The sequence below is a fragment of the Delphinapterus leucas genome, chromosome 19, assembly GCF_059928025.1.
Source record: "Delphinapterus leucas isolate spDelLeu-1000000601 "Yukka" chromosome 19, BTC_Dleu_Yukka2, whole genome shotgun sequence".
Taxonomy (NCBI): domain Eukaryota; kingdom Metazoa; phylum Chordata; class Mammalia; order Artiodactyla; family Monodontidae; genus Delphinapterus; species Delphinapterus leucas.
The window spans coordinates 59823320-59847483 of record NC_143147.1 but is presented as its reverse complement, the minus strand read 5'-3'; the positions used below and the strand labels follow the sequence as shown (position 1 = coordinate 59847483).

The window sequence follows — 24164 nt, the reverse complement described above, 5'->3', positions numbered from 1 at the left end:
CCTTTTCAGAAGAACTTTAAGTTGCTTTCAAATTTTCGCTATTTTGTCGTCTGGGTGCTAGATTCGCACAGCCGTGCCTCGGCGGGCGGCCTGGCGGGCTCCAGGATGCTGAGGGTTCGCTCATGCGGGGGCGTAGCGCCCTCTGCGACCCCGAAAGACGAGGCCCCGCCTCTCCCCCAGAGCTCTCCCCTGCAAGGTGCGCGCCCCCTGAGCCCCTCCCACGTTCCGGGGACGCCGAGGCCCAAGGAGGGCGAGGACGCCACCAAGCGCCCCGCCACCAGAGGGCGCATCCCTGAGGCGAGCACTCACTAAGGGCGCCTGCGCAGGGGGCTGTCACGTGACCCGCCGCCGCTGCTCTGGTGCGCGCTGGATCCTGAAGTTGCTGCTACGGGCCGGGCGTGCGTGCGCGGAGGTGAGCCGACCTGACTGCTGGACCCGGGCTGCAGTGGTCCCAGCGAACGGCGGGGCAGGGGAGGTCCGCGGCAACCCCACAGAGTGGAGGCTTGGCGGGTGCGGGCAGTCGTGACGCCCGAAATGGGAGGGGTCGATCGATAGAGGGATTGGTCAGTGCTTTCCTACTGGAGAAGTTGAGCACACCGTGCCAGGGCTGCGCGCGGCAGGAGGCAGCAGTAACGACAGTGACCCCAGTAACATGGGGGACCCCGGAAACTCCACGGTTCCCACTCACTGCCCCCGAGCTGGGCGAGGAAGGCTGCGCTTGACCCCGTTCACAGGGAGGAAGCTGAGGCACAGGAGGTTGAGAACCCTTTACTTCCCTCTGCCGGTGGTGGAGCTGGGCTTTGAACCCAGCTTGTCTACACCACCACCGTGGCCTGGGGAAGCAGCAGTTCCGAGACACTTACCTGAAGGCGGGGTGACCGGCCCACTGGGTCAGCAGTGCCACTTGATCTACTGACCTTCAGTTCTTCCCCGTTTTCTCTCTAAATTGTCAAGCGCTGTGAGTGTGGCTCTTCCCCATTTTAGGATCTCTTCCCCTTTCTAGGCTCTCTTCCCTGTCTGTAAACTGGAAGCAGGGAAGGGCATGGTGTGCTGCCCTGGCCGTGCTTCTGGACACCTCTGCAGCTTCTGAAGTCTGGGTGGGAAGGGCTGAGGTCATTGCCCAAGAGCTCCCAAGTGAGGACCCCTGGACTCCACTCTGAGTTCCTTAGTTTCTGAGTCATTATGATCACAAATGTGTCTGGCAGGGTCAGGTGAAGCTGGGACACTCTGTGGTATAAAAAAAGAGATATTAGTCTTTGTCTCCAGTTCCTGGCACACAACTTCTAAAAACCCTGGAATCTTGGGGGTGGTAAGAGTGTCTTTTATATGCTAGTGAGATGACTGGGCGCTTGTAGATAGCTTCACAATGCGGGCTAGTCCCCAGAAGGACCAAGGCAGGATTCGAGGGTGGGAACTTTCTCCTGGGCTTCCTCTGGGCAGGAAGCTCTTGATTAAGAGAGGGGGCTGGTGATTAAGTTAGTCACCAGCACTCAGTGATTTCATCATTCATGCCCTACATAATGAAATCCTAAACTAGTTGGGGTTCGGAGAGCTTCCAAGCTTGTGAACACATTTTGGTGCTCAGAGGGTGGCCAGCCCAGAGAGGGCATAGAAGCTCAGCACCCCTTCCCCATACCTTGCCCTCTGGTTGTTCCTGAGTTGTATCCTTTATAATAAACAGGTAACAGTAAGTGAGTTCTGTGGGTTGTTCTAGCCAGTTGTTGAACCTGAGGAGGTGAGGGGTGCTGTGTGAACCCCGGAATTGACAGTGGCTTGGTCAGAAGAGCCAGTGACAACCTGGGACTTGTGGTTAGTGTCAGAAGTGGGGGACGTCTTGTGGGACTGAGCCCACAACCTGTGGGGTCTGCGCTAACTCTGGGAGTTCGTGTCAGAATTGAATTGAATTGCTGGACGCCCGGCTGGTGTCCAGAGGATGGGAGAATTGGTCGGTGAGAAAAAGCTCCACGCTTTTGGTGTCATGAGTGTTGTCAATGAAAACAGTTCACTCTTGCATCTAACGTACTGGTGACCCACGGTGGCCAGAATGTTCCAGGTGACCGGTCTGTGTCTGTGACAGGCTTGGACTCTGTCAGTGACCTGGGCGCACTTCTGCCTGGCGTGTGACTTTTCCCCAACACCTGCATGTTTCTGGAGGCCATGAGAATGCAGCTCACAGGCCTCCCACCACAGGGAGCTTCACTGACAGAGGCTCAGCCGCCGTGCTCTGAAATCATCGCTGCATCTCCTGCGAGGGGCTGCCTCCCGGCCCTTAATGCTAGGGCAGGCCGCTTCTGGGAGACCTGGACCCCTCTAATGGCCAACTTTGGCTCAAGGAACCCCAACCCTATGGCCTTGCCCAAGCTTCCCTAACCTACATGGCAGTCTGGGGCTCTTGAATCCACACCGCCCTCCCATGGGGTCAGACCTGCACGGGTGTGTTGGTGCTCTCAACCCTCTCTGGCAACCTCCCCAGTTTCTCTCAGACAGATAAAAAGGACCCCCCTAATAAAACCCTTGCATATTTAGTCCCATATCAGTGTCTGCTGCTCCTTGGAGGAGCTGGACCAGCAATGTTCCCTATAAAATATTTAGAACATACAGATAATCAAGACACAGGTAAGAACAGTCTTAGTACCAAAGTAACCAGAGTGAGGCTCCAGTGCAGCTGCTGTGACAGAGACCCAGAACCAGACCCCACACGAGCCTGACTGCAGGGGCGGGGAGGGGCTCCGCCTGCCCAGTCCTGGGGGCCAGGCTTTTTCTTCTGTGCTTGGCTGTCCCTGAGTGTTGACCTGGGCTGCAGTGCCCAAGACCCCTCACAGGCTGTATCCACGTCCTGGTCAGCCCAAGAGGGACGGAAGGAGGGAACACTTCCACCCCACTGGCCAAGACTCACTTCGGCCAGTCTTCATACGGGAGCGGGACTTATCTACTGTGGGAACTTGTTTGTTCCACTTGATCTATCACGTGGGTCTTTGTGTGTTTAAGTTATTTTTACAGACATTCTAGATGCGTTTATTTGTAACATATTAGAAGACTTCACAATGCACAGGATTCTGCAACTCCCTGTTTGGGACTTTTCTCTCCTTTTCCTTTTTCCTCCCTCCCCCAGGTCTGCCCTGCTTCCTCACCAGACCTCACTTCTAGCCTGTGCGCTGCTGGGCGGCCACAAGTTCCTGTCTGGAAGCTGCTTTGAGAGTCTCCTGAGGCCCCGGCCACTCCCTGCTGCATCCCTTTGAGCCTGGTTCTTCTGTCTGCAGGCCTCCTGGGCCCGCTGCCCACACATGATGAGGTGGCCACCCTGTTCCTGCCCCTTGCTGGGGGTCTGCGCCCTAGTCTCCTTGGCCATCCTGGGGCACATCCTGCTTCATGACTTCGACGTGGTCCCCCAAGAGCTGCACAGCTTCTCCCAAGAGGAGATTTACCCAGCTCGCCAGCCCAGAGCCAGCGGCCAAGGGCCCCAGCCTGTCCCAGGGCGCCACGGCAGTCCCAGGGAAGCACCCACACAGTGCAACCTGCCCCCCGACGGCCGCTTCGACTGCGCCCCAGACAAGGCCATCACCCAGGAGCAGTGTGAGGCCCGGGGCTGCTGCTACATACCTGCAAGGTGGCCTCCGGGCACCCAGATGGGGCAGCCCTGGTGCTTCTTCCCTCCCAACTATCCCAGTTACAGGCTGGAGAACCTGACCACCACCAAGACGGGCTACACGGCCACCCTGATCCGTGCCACCCCGACCTTCTTCCCCAAGGACATCATGACCTTGCGGCTGGACGTGCTGGTGGAGACTGAGAGCCGGCTCCACTTCACGGTGGGCGGGCAGGGGCTGGGCAGGGGCAGAGAGTGTGTGGACAGTGGATAAAGACAGACTCTACGGGGTGTTTGTTTGTGCACAGACGTGTATTATGCCCTCACCTGGAGTCTGGGTGTGAGCAGACACAGTGCCTACGCTCAGGGAACAGTGGACCGCTAAGACAGTCACTAGGAGGTTCTACAACGTGTTCTAGGGGACAGGGCTCAGGGCAAGGTGGTGGGAGGTTAGGTCGCCCCCAGGAAGTGACATCCCAGCTGGGACATAAAGTAGGAGTCAGGAAGGGGAAAGGTGGAGAGGGAGGAAGGGGGGCTGTTCCAGGCAGTGGGCAGTGGGATCCCAGCCACTGAGGGCAGGGCCTCTTGTCTGGTTTATTCCCTGCTGCTTCCCAGCCCCTGGAACAGTGCCTGGCACATAGCAGGTGCTCAGTAAAAAGTTGTCAACTGAATGAATGTGCAGACACAAAGGTGAGAGAGCCTGAAGCACATAATTCAGTACGGCCCTGTTATTTTCACAAAGTAACTGATGACAGCCGTGGATTACTGAGTGATGACTATGTACCAGACAAGGGCTGGGTGTTCTAATTATGTTTTCTCGTTCACCCTGTGACTAGATATGCCAGGTGGAAAAACGTTGCCAGATTCAGCAAATAATAATACAAATATGAATTTCAGATAACCCAGGAATTAGTCTTTTTTTTTAGTGTAAGCATGTCCCGTGCAATATCTGAGATGTATTTATACTAAAAAAATTGTTTATCTGAAATCCAGATTTCCTGTGTCTTACCTGGCACACCCCACAGGAGGTGCTCTCCTGGCTCTATAGACGAGGAAACAGGCTTAGGTATGTGGACCAATCTGTCCACACGCCCACGCTGTGTGCGGCCACCCTGAGACTTGAACTGACGCCTCGCTTCTCTGGAAGGTGAAGGATGGAGTGGACAGGTATGCAGGGGCAGCCAGCCACCAAGGGCCTCATGACACCGCTCTCGTCCTCTAGATCAAAGATCCCACCAACCAGCGCTATGAGGTGCCCTTGGAGACCCCACGTGTCCGCAGCCAGGCGCCGTCCACGCTCTACAGCGTGGAGTTCTCAGAGGAGCCCTTCGGGGTGATCATGCGGCGGAAGCTGGATGGACGGGTGCTGTGAGTGCCCAGTTTCTGTGCCCATTATCTGCTGGGAGGGTTAGGGAGCTGTAGGGCATCGTCCCTGACCCTCTTGTGGTCCACCCTCCTGCTCTGGCCTCCTGGCTGTTCCTTGCCCCGCAGAGCCCTGGTGCTTACTGCTCCCTCCACCCTGAGCCCTCAAAGGCCCGTCCTCAGAAGGGACATTTGGCAACAGCTGGAGACATTTTTGGTTGTCACCACTGGGCGTTAGGGTGCAGGGATACTGCTAAACACCCTACAATGCACAGGCCGGCCCAGAACACGGAGCGATCGGCCCAAGTGTCAGTAGTGCCTCAGCTGAGAAACCCTGGTCCAGTCTAAAGTGGCAACCCCACTCCAGGCAGCACCCCCAAGCCTGCTTTATTCTTGTTTATTTATCACATACTACACATCAGTATATCAGGCATTGCAGTGATTAACTCGTCCAATCCTCATAACAACTGGGACGTAGGTGCTGTTATTATCCCCACTTTACAGATGGGGAGACAGACATAGAGAGGCCAGGTGCTTGCTGGCAGGTGACGGAGCCCAGCCCAAGCGTCCGTGCTGTCGGCCACTCTGCTCCATGTCCCTCCGGGGTTTGTGTGCCCCCACGGGACCTTACCTTTGCTTGGACCATGGCTGCCATCTGCCTGAGGCAGGAGCCTTTCCTGTTCCCTCCTGAACCGCCAGCTCCTAGAGCAGTTCTGACCCACAGCAGAGCTCAGGGGTATTTGTGGAGAGGATAAGGGTGTTGCTTGGTCTCGCCCTCACCTCCCCCCAGCCCACCCCCCAGGTATTAGATGCACCGAAGCATCTTTTAGACTCAAACGCTGTGGCTGTGAGTCCAAGTGTCCGGTGTCGCTCTGGCCCTGAAGCGCCCCCCCCCGTACCCCCAGCAGTTTTGCCGCGGCTGCCCGCTGGCCCTGACGCTGGGCTGTGCAAGCACCTTTCCCAGGACGCATCCCATGCACTTTGCCCACATAGTCCTACACGAATATGTGTGCTCTGCACCGAACTCTGCTACACGCTCAGAAGGAGGGAACTTGGACTTGCCCAAACCTTCAGAGCACTTGCCTTGTAAAGTGCATTTCTTTCTTTTGTGGCCTGTTCATTTTGTGTCCGGGTGTTGTGGACCTGCTCCCAGGACTGACATAGCAGAGGGAGGTAGAAATGGGCTGTGCAGATGCAGGGTGTGGGCTGGCTCTGCAGCTGGGGGGCCTCTCTGAGAAGCTGACCTGCAAGCGGAGTTTGGAGAGAAGTTTTTTAAGCATTTTATCAGATCTTGGTCTTGAACACGCACAGACACCCATAGGCAGGTGAGCAAAGTCTTAACACAGGGGCTGGTGGGGTGCAGCAGGAACCTGTCCCATGAAATTAGCCGTGATGCGTCTGCCATGCAGAGAGGGACCCTGTATGTGGTTTTTGCCTTCCTCTTGATCCCATGGAACCTTGGGGCACCCTAACTTCCCCTGGCTGGGCAGCTCCACGATGTCTGGGAGCAGTTTGGCCCTCCTGGGAGGTGCTCAGGGCCATGACTCCCAGGACTGGAAGGGTTTTGGGCAGCCCTTGCCCAGCACTTGCTTGTGGTCAGGGCTCGTGGGGCCATTGGTTTCTTGTGCGAGGCCACCTGGTCTCTTCCTGGCAGGCTGAACACCACAGTGGCCCCCCTGTTTTTCGCCGACCAGTTTCTGCAGCTGTCCACCTCCCTGCCGTCCCAGCACATCACGGGCCTCGCCGAACACCTCGGGCCCCTGATGCTCAGCACCAACTGGACCAAGGTCACTCTCTGGAACAGGGACGTCGCCCCTACGGTAAAGGGGCGGCCAGGGAGGGGTGTGCGATCGGAGGGACTTCATGGGCCAGGACGTAAAGCAGGGTGTCTGCCATGTCCCAGCCCGACGTGAACCTATATGGCTCTCACCCTTTCTACCTGGGCCTGGAGGATGGCGGTTTAGCTCACGGGGTCTTCCTGCTGAACAGCAATGCCATGGGTAAGCAAGGGGGTACTGGGGCCCTCCACATCCCCCAGCCAGTTCTGCTTCTGAGCTGCCGGCCAGGGTTTCCCTGGTGCAGCCACACCCCCTCCTTTGTAGAGGGGGCTGGGGCTCTCTGCACCTATCTGACAGGCTGGAGGTAGAGGAGGAGGCAGGGGGTCGGGTCTCGTACACTATTCCGAGAAATGACCATTGGGCTGTGGCCTCTGCCAGCTCTGTCCTTCAGTGCCTCTAAGGTGGGCTCTGGGACCTCTGACCTGGGCAGGGTGGAGCTGAGGCCAAAAAAAGGGGCCCCAGGCCCAGCTGCTCAGCGTCTTCCTGTCCTGCTCCAAGGATCTCAGCAAGCTGGGCTCAGAGTGACTGTCCCAGGGCCCCCAAGCTCCCTGTGGGAGGACCCCACCTCTCCAGCGGTGGTTTGGCCCATTGGTGCAGTGCCGAAGGCCCTGTGCAAGGGGGGTGAGTATTTGTCTCTGAGCCCCAGGGCTGCTTCCCCCAGATGTGGTCCTGCAGCCCAGCCCAGCCCTCAGCTGGAGGTCGACAGGCGGGATCCTGGATGTGTACATCTTCCTGGGCCCGGAGCCCAAGAGCGTGGTGCGGCAGTACCTGGACATCGTGGGTAGGCCTCTCCCTGGCCCTGGCCCCCGGCCCCTCCCTCCTCAACCCCTCCTGCCCGCTCACGGTCGCCTTGGCTCCCAGGCTACCCGTTCATGCCACCGTACTGGGGCCTGGGCTTCCACCTGTGCCGCTGGGGCTACTCCTCCACCGCCATCACCCGCCAGGTTGTGGAGAACATGACCAGGGCACACTTCCCTCTGGTGAGTGCCGGGGAGGGGCCTGGGGCCCCCAGGGTGGGGCGGGGGCAACGAGCCTGGGTCCTGACCACCCTGTGCTGTGGCTGCAGGACGTCCAGTGGAATGACCTGGACTACATGGATGCCAGGCGGGACTTCACTTTCAACAAGGACGGCTTTGGGGACTTCCCGGCCATGGTGCAGGAGCTCCACCAAAGTGGCCGGCGGTACATCATGATTGTTGTGAGTGCCCCCTCCCCTCTTGTGCCACAGGAAGCAGGCTCTTTTGGAAGGAGAGGGGCCCAGTGTCTGGTGGCTCCAACTTTCAGTGGCATCATCCTCATGGTGGCCATGGTCACTGAGAATGTTTCTGAGGGTCTTTGATATCGAGGGAATATCAGGTTTATAGACTTGACTCCTGCTATCCAGTCATGTCCCTGGAGACGTCTGTCTGTGGCTCAGGATCCTTACGGCTGTAGGTTACTTGAACAGCTTAAAGCAAGGGCCGGGTGGAGCTGTGTGCCAGGGCGGCTGGAACCCCAGAAGCCCCGTGAGACTCCTGGCCCTGCCTCCCTGCAGTCAGCTTGTGGGAAGGAGGGCAGGATCTGAGTGGCTCAGCAGACAGACAACACTTCCCTGGGCCAGTCCCTGCAGCCAGAGGGGTGTGATTCAGGGTCTGATACAGCTGGGGGGCCAGAGGAGGGGAGGGGGAGCCAAGACAACCAAATGGTCGCCCCCACGGATACCCCTCAGGAGAGGAAATCCATTTGGAATTGGGCTGATGGTCATTTCCATCCCTGCAGCCCCTCTGAAGGCAGCAGCATCCAGGTCCACTCAGAGCAGGGAGCGGGGAGGGCAGACACAGACCTTTTCTTTTTTTATTCAAAATGAAATAAACGCTCCCTGTAGAACGTTTGTGAAACTCTGGGCCCTTAAAGCAAAAGTAACGCCTGCATCCAGGTGCGCCCTTTTTGGCAATGGGGGCGGGGTCACGTGCACGTCCACGCACACGCAGCGTGTTGGCGCATCCGGGGCACATCCACCTGTGCCTCGTTAACGTTTATCGAGAGCATTTTCCCGTTTTCCCAGCGATGGGTGCCGAGGCTTTGGGCATTTCTCTCTCATTCTGACTGGTTTCTCTCCCCAGGATCCTGCCATCAGCAGCACCAGCCCTGCCGGGACCTATCGACCCTACGACGAGGGTCTGAGGCGGGGGGTCTTCATCACCAATGAGACTGGGCAGCCGCTGATTGGGCAGGTACAGCAGGGCCTGGGGGGCGAGGGGGAGAAAGCAGGGGTCCCTGGGCAGTGGGGCTGCAGGGGGGGCGGCAGTGACAGCTGGGGGTGACAGTGGCCCCTGACAAGGAAGACCACCCTGAATCCTTTTGTCAGGGGCCCTTGTTTGTGGGCAGCTCAGAAACAAGCTCCACAGATGGTTGCGGAGGCCTTGGGGTCCTCCACATCCTCTGGGCCCCCAGGGGCTTCCTGATGGTTCCCAGGCCTTCCCGGTGGGCGGGGCACCCAGTAGACTCCTGACCTTCCGGTCCAGGGCAGGCCCAGAGCCAGGAGGAAGGGAGTCGAGCCTGAGGGGGAGGCTGGCAAGGCTCCCAGCAGTGCAGATTCTGGGGCCTCTCCCCGTGCTCCTCCCCTTGCAGTCCACCCATCCCTGGGTTAGATGAGTGAGGCTACGGCTCTGCCTGCAGTCAGGACAGACAGGGGCGGGGCCCTGTCTCCCCTCTGGCCTTTCGTCCAGGTGTGGCCCGGACTCACCGCCTTCCCTGACTTCACCAACCCCGAGGCCCTTGACTGGTGGCAGGACATGGTGGCCGAGTTCCACGCCCAGGTGCCCTTTGACGGCATGTGGATCGTGAGTGTGGCCCCACCCTTGGGCGTCCGGTGGCCTCAGGGACCGGCCCCACCCTCTGCACCAGGCAGGGCACCCACCCCCAGGGCCTCTCTTGCAGGACATGAACGAGCCATCCAATTTTGTGGGGGGCTCAGTGGATGGCTGCCCCAACAGCAACCTGGAGAACCCGCCCTACGTGCCAGGTGAGCTGCCTCCACCTGCCGGCCCCCCAGCACTAGTCGGCTGGGGATTTAACGGCTCAGATCAGGGATTTCCTTCTCTGGTCTGGGAGACTCAAAGCTCTGGTTTCTGAGAAGCTGATGGGCAGCGGCCAGCCTGGGAAAGGCAAGGGGTGCCCTGGGAGTAAGGTTCATGTGGGGAGACCCCAGCCACGTGATGCTGACTGGGCATGTGCAGCTGAGGCGAGACCCTTCAGAGGGGGTGTTTCAGGCTTTGGCAGTCGGACAGGGGAAAAAAAACGGTTAGGAGCAGGCAGACATGAAGTCTGGGTGTGCAGACCACAGCCTGCGGCATCACCTTGTCCTGTCCTTGGAGAAGTGGAGACTGTACAGGGACGCACCCTGTGTCCCAAGGGGTCTCTCAAGATGTGGGGGGCACCAGCCTGCCGGGAGGAGGCTCCAAGGAAACAGCCCCCTCTCCTCCAGGGGTGGTTGGCGGGACCCTCCGGGCAGCCACCATCTGCGCCTCCAGCCACCAGTTCCTGTCCACGCACTACGACCTGCACAACCTGTACGGCCTGACCGAAGCCTTCGCCTCCCACAGGTGAGGGGCCAGGGTGCAGGAAGGAGAGGAGGAGGCCCTAGCCGTCCCTACATCCCACCCCCGCCCCCCACCCCAGCTCCATGCCTGGTGCCTCAGAGGAAGGGCATGGTGACGAGACAGGGAGGCCAGGGCTGACCAGGGCCTCTGGCTCCCTTGAGTTTGTCCTCCCGGTGACATGTGCATCTTCGAGGGTAAGTCAGGTGGCAGGGCTGACTGCCTGGCAGACAGTGGCGGTGACCTCAGCAAGCCAACTCCTTGCTCCCAGCTTGTCCTTCCTGCTGCACTGCCAGGCACTCTTGTGGGCAGTGGTGGGGCTCCTGGTGACCCTGCTCAACACAGCTCTCTGTGCCCCTGCTCCACCCAGGGCTCTGGTAAAGGCTCGGGGGACACGCCCCTTTGTGATCTCTCGCTCCACCTTTGCCGGCCACGGCCAGTACGCCGGCCACTGGACAGGGGATGTGTGGAGCAGCTGGGAGCAGCTTTCCTACTCTGTGCCAGGTGAGCACACCTGTCAGGAGGGGTGCAAGGAGGGGTGCAAGGAGGGGAGGGTGGGCCCTTCTCCGGGCGTGTTTGCCCAGAGCTGGGTCCTCAAGAGAGATGCTGCTGCAGTGGCATGGGGCCTGTCGCCAACTCATGTGCCATTGGACTCACCTGTGGTGCCCCTCTTCCAATGTCCCCATCTCAGATTCATGCTAACATCAGAATGTCCCTTCTGGTGACCACATTCTGAGCTGCATGAAATAGCATCTGAGCTCAGTCCAAAGGGTGCCCCCACCCCTCTTGTCTCAGTGCCTGGCTCCACCCTGCAAAGAAAATTTTGATTTTTGTTCCAAGAGCTCTGATGCTACAGACAGATCTTAGGCCCAGGGATGGCTCAGGAGCCCCGGGGAAGGGGATAGAGGTGACCCCAGAGGTCACAGCTGAAAAGAGCCTCCACCAAACCCCCGGCCTGGAGGTGCTTTCATAGTTGCAGGCTTGCTTCCATGTGCGATGCATCTACAGAGCCTCGGGCCACAGGGATGTCCTGCCGAGCTGAGCTCTCGGGTGAGAAGTCCATTCCTCCTTCACAAAGTGGCTGCTGGCTCTGCCCACGGGTGCCAACCGGCTCTGGTTTTCACCCTGGGGCCAGCATGGTGGGTCGAGCCTGAGCACATGCAGGCCAGTCCACCCCAGAGCCGGATTCCTGGGCTTTGTGTCCACCTGTCTAGTTCTTGGGTTTCAGTTCTGGTGTGAGCTGTTGTTACCAAGCTAAAATAAGGCTGTGCAGCTCCCAGGACCTGCTGTGACCCAGACCAGCACTGCTCACAGCCCCAGGCTGCGCCCCATCCTGCCCACTGGCTTCCAGTCTGGGTCCTGGCTCCCGAGGAGACGAGGAGAGGGTAGCCCAGCAGCCTCTAGTCCTGCCCAGCGGTGGTGGGGTCGGCACGGGGCCCAGATGCTCTGGAAGCTGTCTGACCCTTCAGCAACTCAGGGGACTCACTGACCCTCTGCTGTAACGACATACCACACCCCAGGTGATTTAAAAACAACAAACTTATTCTCAGACTGGAAGTCTGATCACGGTGTCGGCAAGGCCTTGCCCTCTCTGAGACTCTAGACAGAATCCCTCCTTGCTTCTTCCAGCTCTTGGTGGTTGCCAGCAGTCCTTGGCCCTCCTTGGTTTGAGGCTGTGTCACTCTAACCTCTGCCTTTGTCATCTCTCGGTCTTTTTCCTGTGTCCTTGTCTTCACATGGTGTTTTCCCTCCTCTTTTCTTTTTTAATATAGTTCCCTGGGCTATACAGTAGGACCTTATTGTTTATCTATTTTATATATAGTGGTGTGTATCTGCTAATCCCAAGCTCCTGATTTATCCCTCCCCCACCCCCTTTCCCCTTTGGTAACCATAAATTTGTTTTCCATGTCTGTGAGTCTGTTTCTGTTTCGTAAATAAGTTCATTTGTATCATATTTTAGATTCCACATATACCTGATATCATATGGCATTTGTCTCTAACTTTACTTAGTATAATAATCTTTAGGTCCATCCATGTTGCTGCAAATGGCATTATTTTCATTGTTTCTTATGGCTGAGTAATATTCCATTGTATATATGTACCACATCTTTATCCATTCATCTGTCAATGGACATTTAGGTTGTTTCCATGTCTTGGCTATTGTGAATAGCGCTCCTATGAACATTGGGGTGCATGTATCTTTTTGAATTATAGTTTTGTCCGGATATATGCCCAGGAGTGGGTCACAGGGCAACTCTATTTTTAGTTTCTTAAGGAACCTCCATACTGTTGTCCATAATGGCTGCACCATTTTACATTCCCACCAACAGTGTAGGAGGGTTCCATTTTCTCCGCAACTTCTCCAACATTTATTATTTGTAGACTTTTTAATGATAGCTATTCTGACTGGTGTGAGGTAATACCTCATTGTAGTTTTTTAAGATTTAATTGTATTTATTTTTGGCTGTGTTAGGTCTTTGTTGCTGTTCGCATGCTTTCTCTAGTGGCAAGCGGGGGCTACTCTTCATTGCAGTGCATGGGCTTCTACTTGCAGTGGCTACTCTTTTGTGGAGCATGGGCTCAAGGCACACAGGCTTCAGTAGTTGTGGCACGCAGGCTTCAGTAGTTGCGGCGCACAGGCTTAGGTGCTCCGTGGCATGTGGGATCTTCCCGGACTAGGGATCGAACCTGTGTCCCCTGAATTGGCAGGCAGATTTTTATCCACTGTGCCACCAGCGAAGTCCCTTATTGTAGTTTTGATTTTGCATTTCTCTACTAATTAGTGATGTTGAGCATCTTTTCATGTGCCTATTGGCCATCTGTATATCTTCTTTAGAGAAATGTCTTTTTAGGTCTTCTGCCCATTTTTTGACTGGGTTGTTTGTTTTTTTGATGTTGAGCTGTATGAGCTGTTTGCATATTTTAGAAATTAAGCCCTTGTCAGTCACATCATTTGCAAATATTTTCTCCCAGTCCATAGGTTGTCTTTTCATTTTGCTTATGGTTTCCTTTGCTGTCCAAAATCTTATAAGTTTAATTAGCTCCCATTTGTTTATTTTTGCTTTTATATCTATAGCCTTGGGAGACTGACCTAAGAAAACACTGCTATGATTTATGTCAGAGAATGTTTTGCCTATGTTCTCTTCTAGGAGTTTTGTGCTCTCATGTCTTATATTTAAGTCTCTAGGCCATTTTGAGCTTTTTTTTTTTTTTTTTTGCGGTACGCGGGCCTCTCACTGTTGTGGCCTCTCCTGCTGCGGAGCACAGGCTCCAGATGCGCAGGCCCAGCAGCCATGGCTCACAGGCCCAGCCACTCTGCGGCATGCGGGATCTTCCCAGACCGGGGCTTGAACCCGCGTCCCCTGCATCGGCAGGTGGACTCCCAACCACTGTGCCACCAGGGAAGCCCTTGAGCTTATTTTTGTGTGTGGTGTGAGGGAGTGTTCTAACTTCATTGATTTACATGCAGCTGTCCAGCTTTCCCAACAACACTTACTGAACAGACTGTCTTTTCTCCATTGTATACTCTTGCCTCCTTTGTTGAAGATTACTTGACCATAGGTGTGTGGGTTTGTTGCTGGGCTCTCTGTTCTGTTCCATTAATCCATGTCTGTTTTGTGCCAGTACCACACCGTTTTGATTACTGTAGCTTTGTAGTATTGTCTGAAGTCTGGGAGGTTGTGCCTCCAGTTTTGTTCTTTTTCCTCAGGGTTGTTTTGGCAATTCTGGATCTTTTGTGGTTCCATATAAATTTTAGGATTATTTGTTCTAGTTCTTTGAAAAATGTCATGAGTAATTTGATAGGGATTGCATTAAATCTGTAGATTGCTTTGGGTAGTATGGCCGTTTTAACAATATTAATTCTTCCAATCCAAGAGCATGGGATATCTTTTCATTTCTTTGAATCATCTTCATTGTCCTTTATCAATGTTTTGTAGTTCTCAGCATATAAGTCTTTCACCTCCTTGGTCAGGTTTCTTCTGAAGTATTTTATTTTTTACCTTTTGGCTGTGCTGTGTGGCTTTGTGGGATCTTAGTTCCTCAACCAGAGACTGAACCCAGGCCCACAGCAGTGAAAGCGCCAAGTCCTAAGCACCGGATCACCAGGGAATTCCCCAAAGTATTTTTTTTTTGATGTGATTTTAAAAGGGATTGTCTTTTTACTCTCCCTTTCTGCTATTTCATTGTTAGTGTAAAGAAATAACAGATTTCTGTATGTTAACCTTGTATTCTGCTACCTTGCTTTATTTATCAATTCTAGTAGTTTTTGTGTGGAGTCTTCAGAGTCTTCTATATATATAGTATCAATGTCATTTGCATATAATTACAATTTTACCTTTTCTAATTTGGATACATTTTATTTCTTTTTCTTGCCTGACTGCTGTGGCTAGGATTGCCAATACTATGTTGAATAGAAATGGTGAGAGTGGGCATCCTTGTCTTGTTCCAGATTTTAGTGGAAAGGCTTTCAGCTTTTCACCATTGAGTATTATGTTGGTTTTTATTATGTTGAGATATGTTCCCTCTGTACCCATTTTGGTAAGAGTTTTTATTGTGAATGGATGTTGAATTTTATCAAATGCTTTTTCTGCATCTATTGAAATGATCATGTGGTTTTTGTCTTTTGTTGATGTGGTGTATCACATTGATTTGCATATGCTGAACCATCCTTGCGACCCTGGGACAAATCCAACTTGATCATGGTGTATTATCTTTTTTTATGTGTTGTTGGATTCAGTTTGCTTTTATTTTGTTGAGAATTTTTGTATATTAATCAAAGATTTTGGCCTGTAATTTTCTTTTTTTGGTAGTGTCTGTCTGGTTTTGGTGATGGTGGCTTCATAGAATGACTTTGTGAGTGTTCCGTCCTTTTCAGTCTTTTGGAAGAGTTTGAGAAGGATCAGTATTAGTTCTTCTTTGTATGTTTGGTAGAATTCACCAGTGAAGCCTTGGGCTTTTGTTTGCAGGGAGTTTTTTTAAATTACAGATTCTATATCACTTCTAGTGATTGGTCTGTTCAAATTATCTATTTCTTCTTGATTCAGTTTTGGTGGGCTGGATGTATCTAGAAACTTGTCCATTTCTTCTAGGTTGTTCAGTTTGTTGGCATATAATAGTTCATAGTATTCTCTTATGGTTTTTTATATTTCTGTGGTATCAGTTGTTATTTCTCCTCTTTCATTTCTTATTTTGTTAACTTGGGTCCTCTCTTTTCTTCTTGGTGAGCCTGGCCAGAGGGTTGTCAATTTTGTTTACCCTTTCAAAGAACCAGCTCTTGGTTTTATTGATTTTTTTTCTATTTTTTTAAAATCTCTATTTTATTTGTTTCCTCTATGATCTTTATTATTTCCTTCCTTCTGCTAACTTTAGGTTTTGTTTGTTCTTCTTTTTCTAATTCTTTTAGGTGGTAGGTTAGGTTGTTTGAGATTTTTCTTGTTTTTTTTTTTTTTTTTTTTGAGGAAGGCCTGTATCATCATGAACTTCGCCATAAGGACTGCTTTTGCCGAATCCCACAGATTTTGTTTGGCTGTATTTCCATTATCATTTGTTTCAAAGTATTTTTAAATTTTCTCTTTGATTTTCATCATTGACCCATTGGGATTTTTTTGTTGTTAGTTTCTGCTTTATAACAAAGTGAATCAGTTATACATACACATATGTTCCCATATCTCTTCCCTCTTGCATCTCCCTCCCTCCCACCCTCCCTATCCCACACATCTAGGTGGTCACAAAGCACCGAGCTGATCTCCCTGTGCTATGCGGCTGCTTCGCACTAGCTATCTATTTTACGTTTGGTAGTGTATATACGTCCATGCCACTCTCTCGCTTTGTCACAGCTTACCCTTCCCTCTCCCCATATCCTCAAGTCCATTCCCTAGTAGGTCTGTGTCTTTATTCCTGTCTTACCCCTAGGTTCTTCATGACATTTTTTTCTTAAATTCCATATATATGTATTAGCGTACGGTATTTGTCTTTCTCTTTCTGACTTACTTCACTCTGTATGACAGACTCTGGGTCCATCCACCTCATTACAAATAGCTCAATTTCGTTTCTTTTTATGGCTGAGTAATATTCCACTGTATATATATATCCATTCATTCATCTTTATCTTTATCTTTATCTTATCTTTATCTTTATCTTTATCCATTCATCCATTCATCTTTATCCATTCATCTGATGATGGACACTTAGGTTGTTTCCATCTCCTGGCTATTGTAAATAGAGCTGCAATGAACATGACTCTTTTTGAATTATGGTTTTCTCAGGGTATGTGCCCAGTAGTGGGATTGCTGGGTCATATGGTAGTTCTATTTGTAGTTTTTTAAGGAACCTCCATACTGTTCTCCATAGTGGCTGTACCAGTTCACATTCCCACCAGCAGTGCAAGAGTGTTCCCTTTTCTCCACACCCTCTCCAGCATTTATTGTTTCTAGATTTTTTGATGATGGCCATTCTGACCAGTGTGAGATGATATCTCATTGTAGTTTTGATTTGCATTTCTATAATGATTAATGATGTTGAGCATTCTTTCATGTGTTTGTTGGCAGTCTGTATATCTTCTTTGGAGAAATGTCTATTTAGGTCTTCTGCCTATTTTTGTTTTTTGTTTTTTTGGTTTTTTTTAGTAGCATGTTGTTTAGTCTCCATGTAATTTGTTCTCTCTGTGGTTGATTTCCAGTTTCATGCTGTTGTGGTCAGAAAAGATGTTTGAGATAATTTCTATCCTCTTAAATTTGTTGAGGCTTGTTTTATGTCCTAGTATTTATATAGTCTATCCCCGAGAATAGTCCATGTGTACTTGAAAAGACTGTGTATTCTGGGGTTTTTTTGGATGTAATGTCCTGAAGATATTAAGTCTGTTTTATTGTGTCATTTAGGATCTCTGTTGTCATATTGATTTTCTGTCTGGAAGATCTGTCCATTGATGTCAGTGAGATGGTAAAGCCTCGTGTTATTATTTTTATTCCCATCAATTTCTCTATGTCTGTTAGTATTTGTTTTATGTATTTAGGTGCGCCTATACTGGGTGCATATATGTTAATGAGTGTAATATTCTCTTCTTATATTGATCCTTTTATCATTATATAGTGTGCTTCTTTATCTTTCTTTATGGCCTTTATTTTTTTGAAGATACAGAATTATATTTAATCATTTTTTGTTGTTAATAAAAGTCATTTTGAATGTTCACTTTGACAATCAAAGATCCCATTGCCCTTTAGCATGGTGCAGCCCAAGGTTACCTGTGGTTACTTCAGGTAACCACACTACAGTCAAGGGCACCATCCCCCTCTCATCTTCAACTCTGAGCGAATAATAGCCCACATGCACACCCCTGCCACTTAAGTTTCTAAAGATTCCTATTAGCAGAGGAATGAGAACCCTGTCATCTAGGAAATTTTAGTAGCACAGCGTCTAAAGAAATGGCAGCTAATAGCTACAGTAGAAAACAGTAGCTAGCAAATTTCATGCATGGGTCAGAATTCTGTATTTTTATATTCCCATCTTAGTTTAAAATACTAAGCCTCAATGACCTGTAACGTGAGAAAGAGTCGGTTACACCTGGGTCACTGATGAGAAAACAAGATCTCTGAAAATGTTGTATGGGCTTTGTTTTAAAGTCTGTTTTGTCTGATACGAGTATTGCTACCCCCGCTTTCTTGTCATTCCCATTTGCATGAAATATCTTTTTCCATCCTCTCACTTTTAAGCTATGTGTGTCCTTTGCCCTAAAGTGGGTCTCCTGTAGGCAGCACCTTGTAGGCTCTTGTTTTATTATCCAATCTGCCACTCTGTGTCTTTTGACTGGAGCATTTAGTCCATTGACATTGAAGGTAATTATTGATATGTGTTTATTGCCATTTTAAACCTTGTTTTCCATTTGATTTTGTATTTCTTCTTCTTTTTTGTTTCTCCTTTTATGGTTTGATGGTTTTCTTTTGTATTTTCCTTGTGTTCTTTTGGTTTTTGTGAATCAATTTTATGTTTTTGATTTGTGGTAACCTGTTTTTCAAGTATGTTAACCTGTTACTGTATCTACTTGCTTTAGACTGGTAGCCATACAGGCTCAAACACATTCTGAAAAAAAAAATCTATATTTTATTACTCCCCTCCCCCACATATTACGATTTTGATGTCCTCTTACATTTTCATGTTTATCCCTTTGCTGTTCATTGTAGTTATCATTGCTTTCACAAAAATATTTTTGATTTTTTTGTTTTTAATCTTTGTACTGGCTTAGGTGATTTACTTTCCAATTGTGATTTTCTTTTTCCTATAGATTCTTGCTTCTTTTCTATTTAGGGAAGACCTTGCAGTATTTCTTTTAGGATAGGTTTAGCATTGCTGTATTCTGTTAGTTTTTGCTTGTCTGAGAAATTCTTTATCTTTCCTTCTATTCTAGATGATAACCTTGCTGGGTAGAGTATCCTAGGTTGCAGGTTTTTCCCTTGCAGGACTTTGAATGTAGCTTGCCTCTCCCTTCTGGCCGCAACCTTTCTGTAGAGAAAGCAGCTGATAGCCTTATGGGGTTCCCTTGTAATTAACTTTGTTTTTCTCTTGCTGCCTTTAGAATCCTCTTTCACTTTTGCCATTTTAATTATGTCTTGGTGTAGGTCTGTTTGGGTTCATCTTGTTTGGGACCCTCTGTGCTTCCTGTACCTGGTTCCCTCTTCTGATAAGGTCACCAGTCATGGTGAATTAGGGTCCACCCTAATGTCCTCTTCTCAACCTGATTACATCTTCAAGGACCCTTTTTCCAAATATGGCAACCAGGGGTTAGGACTAGAACTTACTTTGGAGGGAAATACAGTTCAGCCCTAACGGGTCTAGTTTGCCCTGCCCACCCTGCGAGTTAGGGAGCAGATGCGGCTTGTCATTCTGCTGACCACAAGTGCAAGGTGCAGTGGCCATTGGTGTACTGACCATCAGGTGGGGGCTGGGTGGGAGGGGCTTTGGGAGGGATCCTTGCCTCCAGCCAGTTCAACAGACATGTCTGTCAGGCTCCTTGGCCCTAGACTGCTCCTACTGTAGCAGCTGGAGGCCCATCTGACTCTGCCCTCCAGAAATCCTGCTCTTCAATCTGCTGGGGGTGCCCCTGGTGGGGGCCGACATCTGTGGCTTCCTGGGCAACACTTCGGAGGAGCTGTGTGTGCGCTGGACCCAGCTGGGGGCCTTCTACCCCTTCATGCGGAACCACAATGGCCTGAACAGCCTGGTAGGGCGGGGGCGGCAGGGGATGCCGTGCCCTGGGGAATGCCACTTTCTGTGCCAATGAGCCCAGCACTGGCTGGCCCAAAGTGCTGGGTCTCCTGGGGTGGGGGGACCTCGGAGTCCATGGTCCTAGATCCCAGGTGCTTCCTCCACTCCCTCCACTGCAGCCGCAGGAGCCGTACAGGTTCAGCGAGACGGCACAGCAAGCCATGAGGAAGGCCTTTGCCCTGCGCTACATGCTGCTGCCCTATCTCTACACGCTGTTCCATGGGGCCCACGTCAGAGGCGAGACCGTGGCCCGGCCCCTCTTCTTGGAGTGAGTGCCTGGGTTGGGAGTGATGGCCTCCGGCCCACTGACCCCAGGGCAGCTAACCTGCTGCAGGGGGTGTTCTGGGCACTGAGAGAGGAAGGAGGTTGCAGCAAAATCTGGGCACTCCCCACTGAGGTGTCCCCCTGAACCCCCAGTTCCCACCCATTAGATTCCAGCTCAGGGCAGGGAGCACTGGATAACAGAAAAACCCAGGATGAACACTGAGTACAGACCAGGCCTCCCAGATGGTAAAACAAGTTATAAGGCTATCATGATTGAATCCACCTGGGGCTTAAGGGGACAAGACCACTAAAGAAATCCAATAGATATCCCCCAAGTAGGACTTAGTATATCTAAGAAGTTACCGTACCATAAAATGGCACCTCGAATCAGAGGATTAAAGGATTCTCCAGTAGTAAGGTAATTAGTTAGCTATTTGCAAAAATCAACTTATTTTCCACTCATCTGTACAAACCTAAGTTCCAAATGATTACGTAGTTAAATGTCAAAAATTAAGCTGTAGAAAGCTGCAGGAAAACAGAAGTGAATGCTTCTCTGTGACCTGTCAGGAGAGGGCTTTCTAAGCATCAAAAGCAAAAAAGCAAAGGGAAGGAGGTTTCATTTAGGAAAAAAAAGTAACACTTCTTTGAACATAAGCAGAAAAATATTAAAACTGCTCTGAACATAGATTGTCAAGGCAATCGAATGGGAGAAAACATTATCAATAAAATGACAGTCACTGTCCCTAATGTACAGAAACTCAGACCAGGAGTAAGAGCCAGATAGACATGTGGGCAAGAACAGAACTTGCAAACAGGGAATGTGAACAGGTCATGCCCAAGTAGTCGAGCAGGGAGAGGTTATTCTTGGCTCCTGCCTTGACTTAAGCTGGCCAGAACCGGCCCTGCCACATGTAACCCAGGTCCTCTGGCTCCTGTCCACGCCTCCCCATGGGTCCCTTGAGCCCACTGACCTCAGAGGTCACCAGGCCCCCCTGCCCGTCCCTCCTATTTGAAGGTTCCCCGAGGATCCCCGCACCTGGACAGTGGACCGCCAGCTCCTGTGGGGGGAGGCTCTGCTCATCACCCCGGTGCTCAAGGCCGGGAAGGTTGAGGTCACTGGCTACTTCCCCCGCAGCACGTGGTACGACCTGCGGATGGTGAGTCCTGGGGCCCTGAAACTTGGGAGGACGGGGGAGATGGAGCGGGTCTTCCCTCCAGCACCATCCGTGTGGACCAGAGAGTGAAAAAGGAGTCCTGGCTACATGAGGGCCCTCACCTGGGTGCTCCATCAGCATCATCCTGTGCGAGCCTTACAGGACCCATTTTCCAGATGGAGAAACCGAGGCTGAGTGGGTGACTTGCCACCGAGCTGAGCTGGGACTCCAGTTCTGCTCCCAAACTCCTGCCCCTTCTTGCGTCCTCTGACCTGCCCTACCCGAGTCCTGGCTCAGGCCTCTCATGCTCTGTCCCCACCATGTGGCCAGATCTTTGCTCTCAGCTCCCAACAGCACAGGAGCTTGGCAATGCCCAGGACCCTTTGTGACATGACATCCCCCTCCAGGTGCCAGTGGAGGCCTTTGGCAGCCTCCCACCTCCTGCACCCCTCACGTCTGCCATCCACAGCGAAGGGCAGTGGGTGACACTGTCCGCCCCGCTGGACACCATCAACCTCCACCTCCGGGCCGGGCACATCATCCCCATGCAGGTACTTGGGCCGGGCCCCTGATCCTATTTGTCCAGCCCTGGGGTTGCTGGGACCCCACATGCCTCTGTTCAGTTGGGGGTCTGCCCCCAGGCAGAGATGATCCTTCTGAGGGTTGAGGATGAACTGGGCTGGGGAAGGACAGGATACATCCTTGCACTCACTTGCTCCCGGGCCTGGTGAAGGAGAGGTCTGCTTCATTGGCCTTTCTCAGAAAACAGTCTGTCAGTCAGTCTGCAAACCTCTCTGGGCCTCACGTCCTCTGAGGTGTCCACGGGCCTCCAGGCCGCTCGGCCGTGGGCTGTCCTGCGGATCCTGGTTTCTTCTAGCACGGCACTGTCCCAGCCTAGTGCTCCTCACGCCTGGGTCTGGAGGCCTCCACCAGGTTTGGGACAGTGACGTGGGCCACCCCCTCCCAGGGCCCTGGCCTCACAACCACAGAGTCCCGCAAGAAGCCCATGGCCCTGGCCGTGGCCCTGACTGCGAGTGGGGAGGCCCGAGGGGAGCTGTTCTGGGACGATGGGGAGAGCCTAGGAGTGCTGGACCGTGGGGCGTACACGCAGGTCATCTTCCTGGCCAGGAACGTGAGTTCTGGGATCCGCCTAGGCTGGAGGCTGTCTTGGGGTGATTATCCTGACTTGGTGAGGGGAGCTGGCCTGGGGTCCTGGGATGGCCACCTGTCCCTGGGTCAAGCAGACTGAAGGGGAGAAGAGCCCGTAGGCCAACTGCCTTGGCTGGAGTCCCCTGCACTGCGCCAGTGTCCTAGGGTTTGCACGGGGTGTGCTGCCGACCTGCCCTCCCCATCTGCTGTCCAGAGGCCCTGCCCTGGTGGGGCTTCCTGCCCCAGGCCATCTGCTCACACCTCTGGTCCTGTCTCTCTGCTTCGGCCAGAACACCATCGTGAACCAGCTGGTGCACGTGAGCAGTGAGGGGGCTGGCCTGCAGCTGAGGAAGGTGACCGTCCTGGGGGTGGCCACAGCCCCCCAGCAAGTCGTCTGCAATGGCATTTCTGTATCCAACTTCACCTATGGCCCTGACACGGAGGCAAGAGAGCCTACATTTGAGGCCAGAAGGCCTGTCCCTGAGGGTGGGCGAGGGGGCGGGAGGTGCCCACTGAGCTGGCATCATGGGATTCCCTGTCCAGAAGGGAGAGGACACTCAGGCCTTACAAGGGGCGGAGAGGAACTGATCCTTGTGGGGAGGAGTGGGAAGGTTCAGTCCCCTCGCACTTCACATCTTTTCCCTGCCTGTCTCCACACTGTTGGCCCCTGGTTAAAGGGCAGTTCATTTCCAAAGCAAATTAAGGCGGCCACTGCCAAGAGTGCTCAGAGGGAACAGAGCGAGACGCTCCCAGGGCTAGGTCAGACCCCCATGTCCACCGTCCACCCATGTCCACAGACTGCTGTCTGCCCCACCTCTGTTGCCAAACAAATTTTCCTATTTCTTGTCCCCAGACCCTGGACATCCCCGTCTCGCTGACGATGGGAGAGCAGTTCCTCATCAGCTGGTCTTAATCTGGGGCCCAGTGGTGTGCTGCTCCTTTACAGACCTCCCGGCAGCCCAGCACCTGCATCCTCCGTCGGCGGTATGTGGGCCTTGGGTCAGAGCACTTACCCCGAATCGCATGTCACTGACATCCCTGAACACCCGGATCTGCTTGTGAGTCTGCCCCCCCAGCCTCTGGGCCAGCAGCTCTTCTGAGTCTTCTGTCCAGATCCCAGTCGGGTCAGTGCCCTGAGGGGTGCCGTTTACTGAAGATTTGCTTTGGTGTAGCCTGTCACTGTGACGCATGCAATGTCAGTCACCACTGCCTGCCTGTGACGCAGAGGTGGTGCTTGGTATGGGGTGGTACCTGCACCCCAAGGTCCTGCCTTGGGCAGCTCTGCTGCTGCTCTGACCTGATGAAAGCAGAGCTGGGGGGGCCGCTGCAGACTGCTTTCTGGGCAGCTGCCCCCGACAACGGGTGGAGGCTGTCCACCAGTCTGACAAGTGGGCCTAGGCACTCGGCAGAATTCACAGGACTTGGGGATCCCTTAATCTGAAGTGCAATTATTTTTAATAAAAGGGGCATTTGCAATCAAGCTTCTGCTGGTCCTTCTGAGATTCAGGCTAAGGAGGATGTGTCTAGAGGCCCTGACACAGAAGCAGGACTCCTTCCTTGATGGGCCCCTGGACGTTCCCGAGCAGGGTGTGCATGTGTGCTGTACTGTGCATGCTCAAAGCAGCGCCCTCACGTCCCCACCTCACACCCTCGTATCACCCATCCCTAGGATGACTGGAAAACAGCCAGCCAGGCCTGGTGTCAGTCATGTGGTGGGAGATACACCCTCCCCCCGACCCTGCCCAACGGCTATGTAGACTAAGCTGCTACCCCCAACACCTCCGTTCCCAGGCAACAGCTGGTCTGCTTTTGGCCACTATAGACTAGTTTACATTTTCTGGAATTTTATATAAATGGAATCATATAGCATGTATTTCTTTTGGTCTAATTAATTAGTCTAATTACTTTGAGATTTATCCATGTTGTGTGCTTTTTAATTGCCAAATAGTTTTCCATTGGATAGAGGTGCCACATT

General features: G+C 52.3%; 1 protein-coding gene across 1 annotated transcript; it reads left to right on the top strand.

Moving 5' to 3' along the window:
- The first annotated feature begins 246 nt into the window (after positions 1 to 246).
- GAA (alpha glucosidase) lies at positions 247 to 23277 on the top strand. The gene is made up of 20 exons (XM_022589415.2): positions 247 to 412; positions 3113 to 3809; positions 4809 to 4954; positions 6603 to 6768; positions 6852 to 6948; positions 7448 to 7567; positions 7648 to 7766; positions 7853 to 7984; positions 8889 to 8999; positions 9495 to 9608; positions 9706 to 9790; positions 10253 to 10370; positions 10735 to 10868; positions 19427 to 19578; positions 19742 to 19890; positions 20902 to 21043; positions 21448 to 21591; positions 22008 to 22172; positions 22480 to 22632; positions 23043 to 23277. Exons 2-20 carry the CDS (start codon positions 3285 to 3287, stop codon positions 23100 to 23102), a joined length of 2832 nt encoding a protein of 943 aa, XP_022445123.1. The 5' UTR covers positions 247 to 412; positions 3113 to 3284; the 3' UTR covers positions 23103 to 23277.
- The last annotated feature ends 887 nt before the right edge of the window (positions 23278 to 24164 follow it).

Bases quoted from the DNA above. Each gene is read 5' to 3' on its own strand.
- GAA (XM_022589415.2), top strand. From the start codon at position 3,285: ATGATGAGGTGGCCACCCTGTTCCTGCCCCTTGCTGGGGGTCTGCGCC. The intron at 10,869-19,426 runs GTGAGCACACCT...TCTGCCCTCCAG, and splicing joins GCTTTCCTACTCTGTGCCAG to AAATCCTGCTCTTCAATCTG. The intron at 21,592-22,007 runs GTACTTGGGCCG...ACCCCCTCCCAG, and splicing joins GGCACATCATCCCCATGCAG to GGCCCTGGCCTCACAACCAC.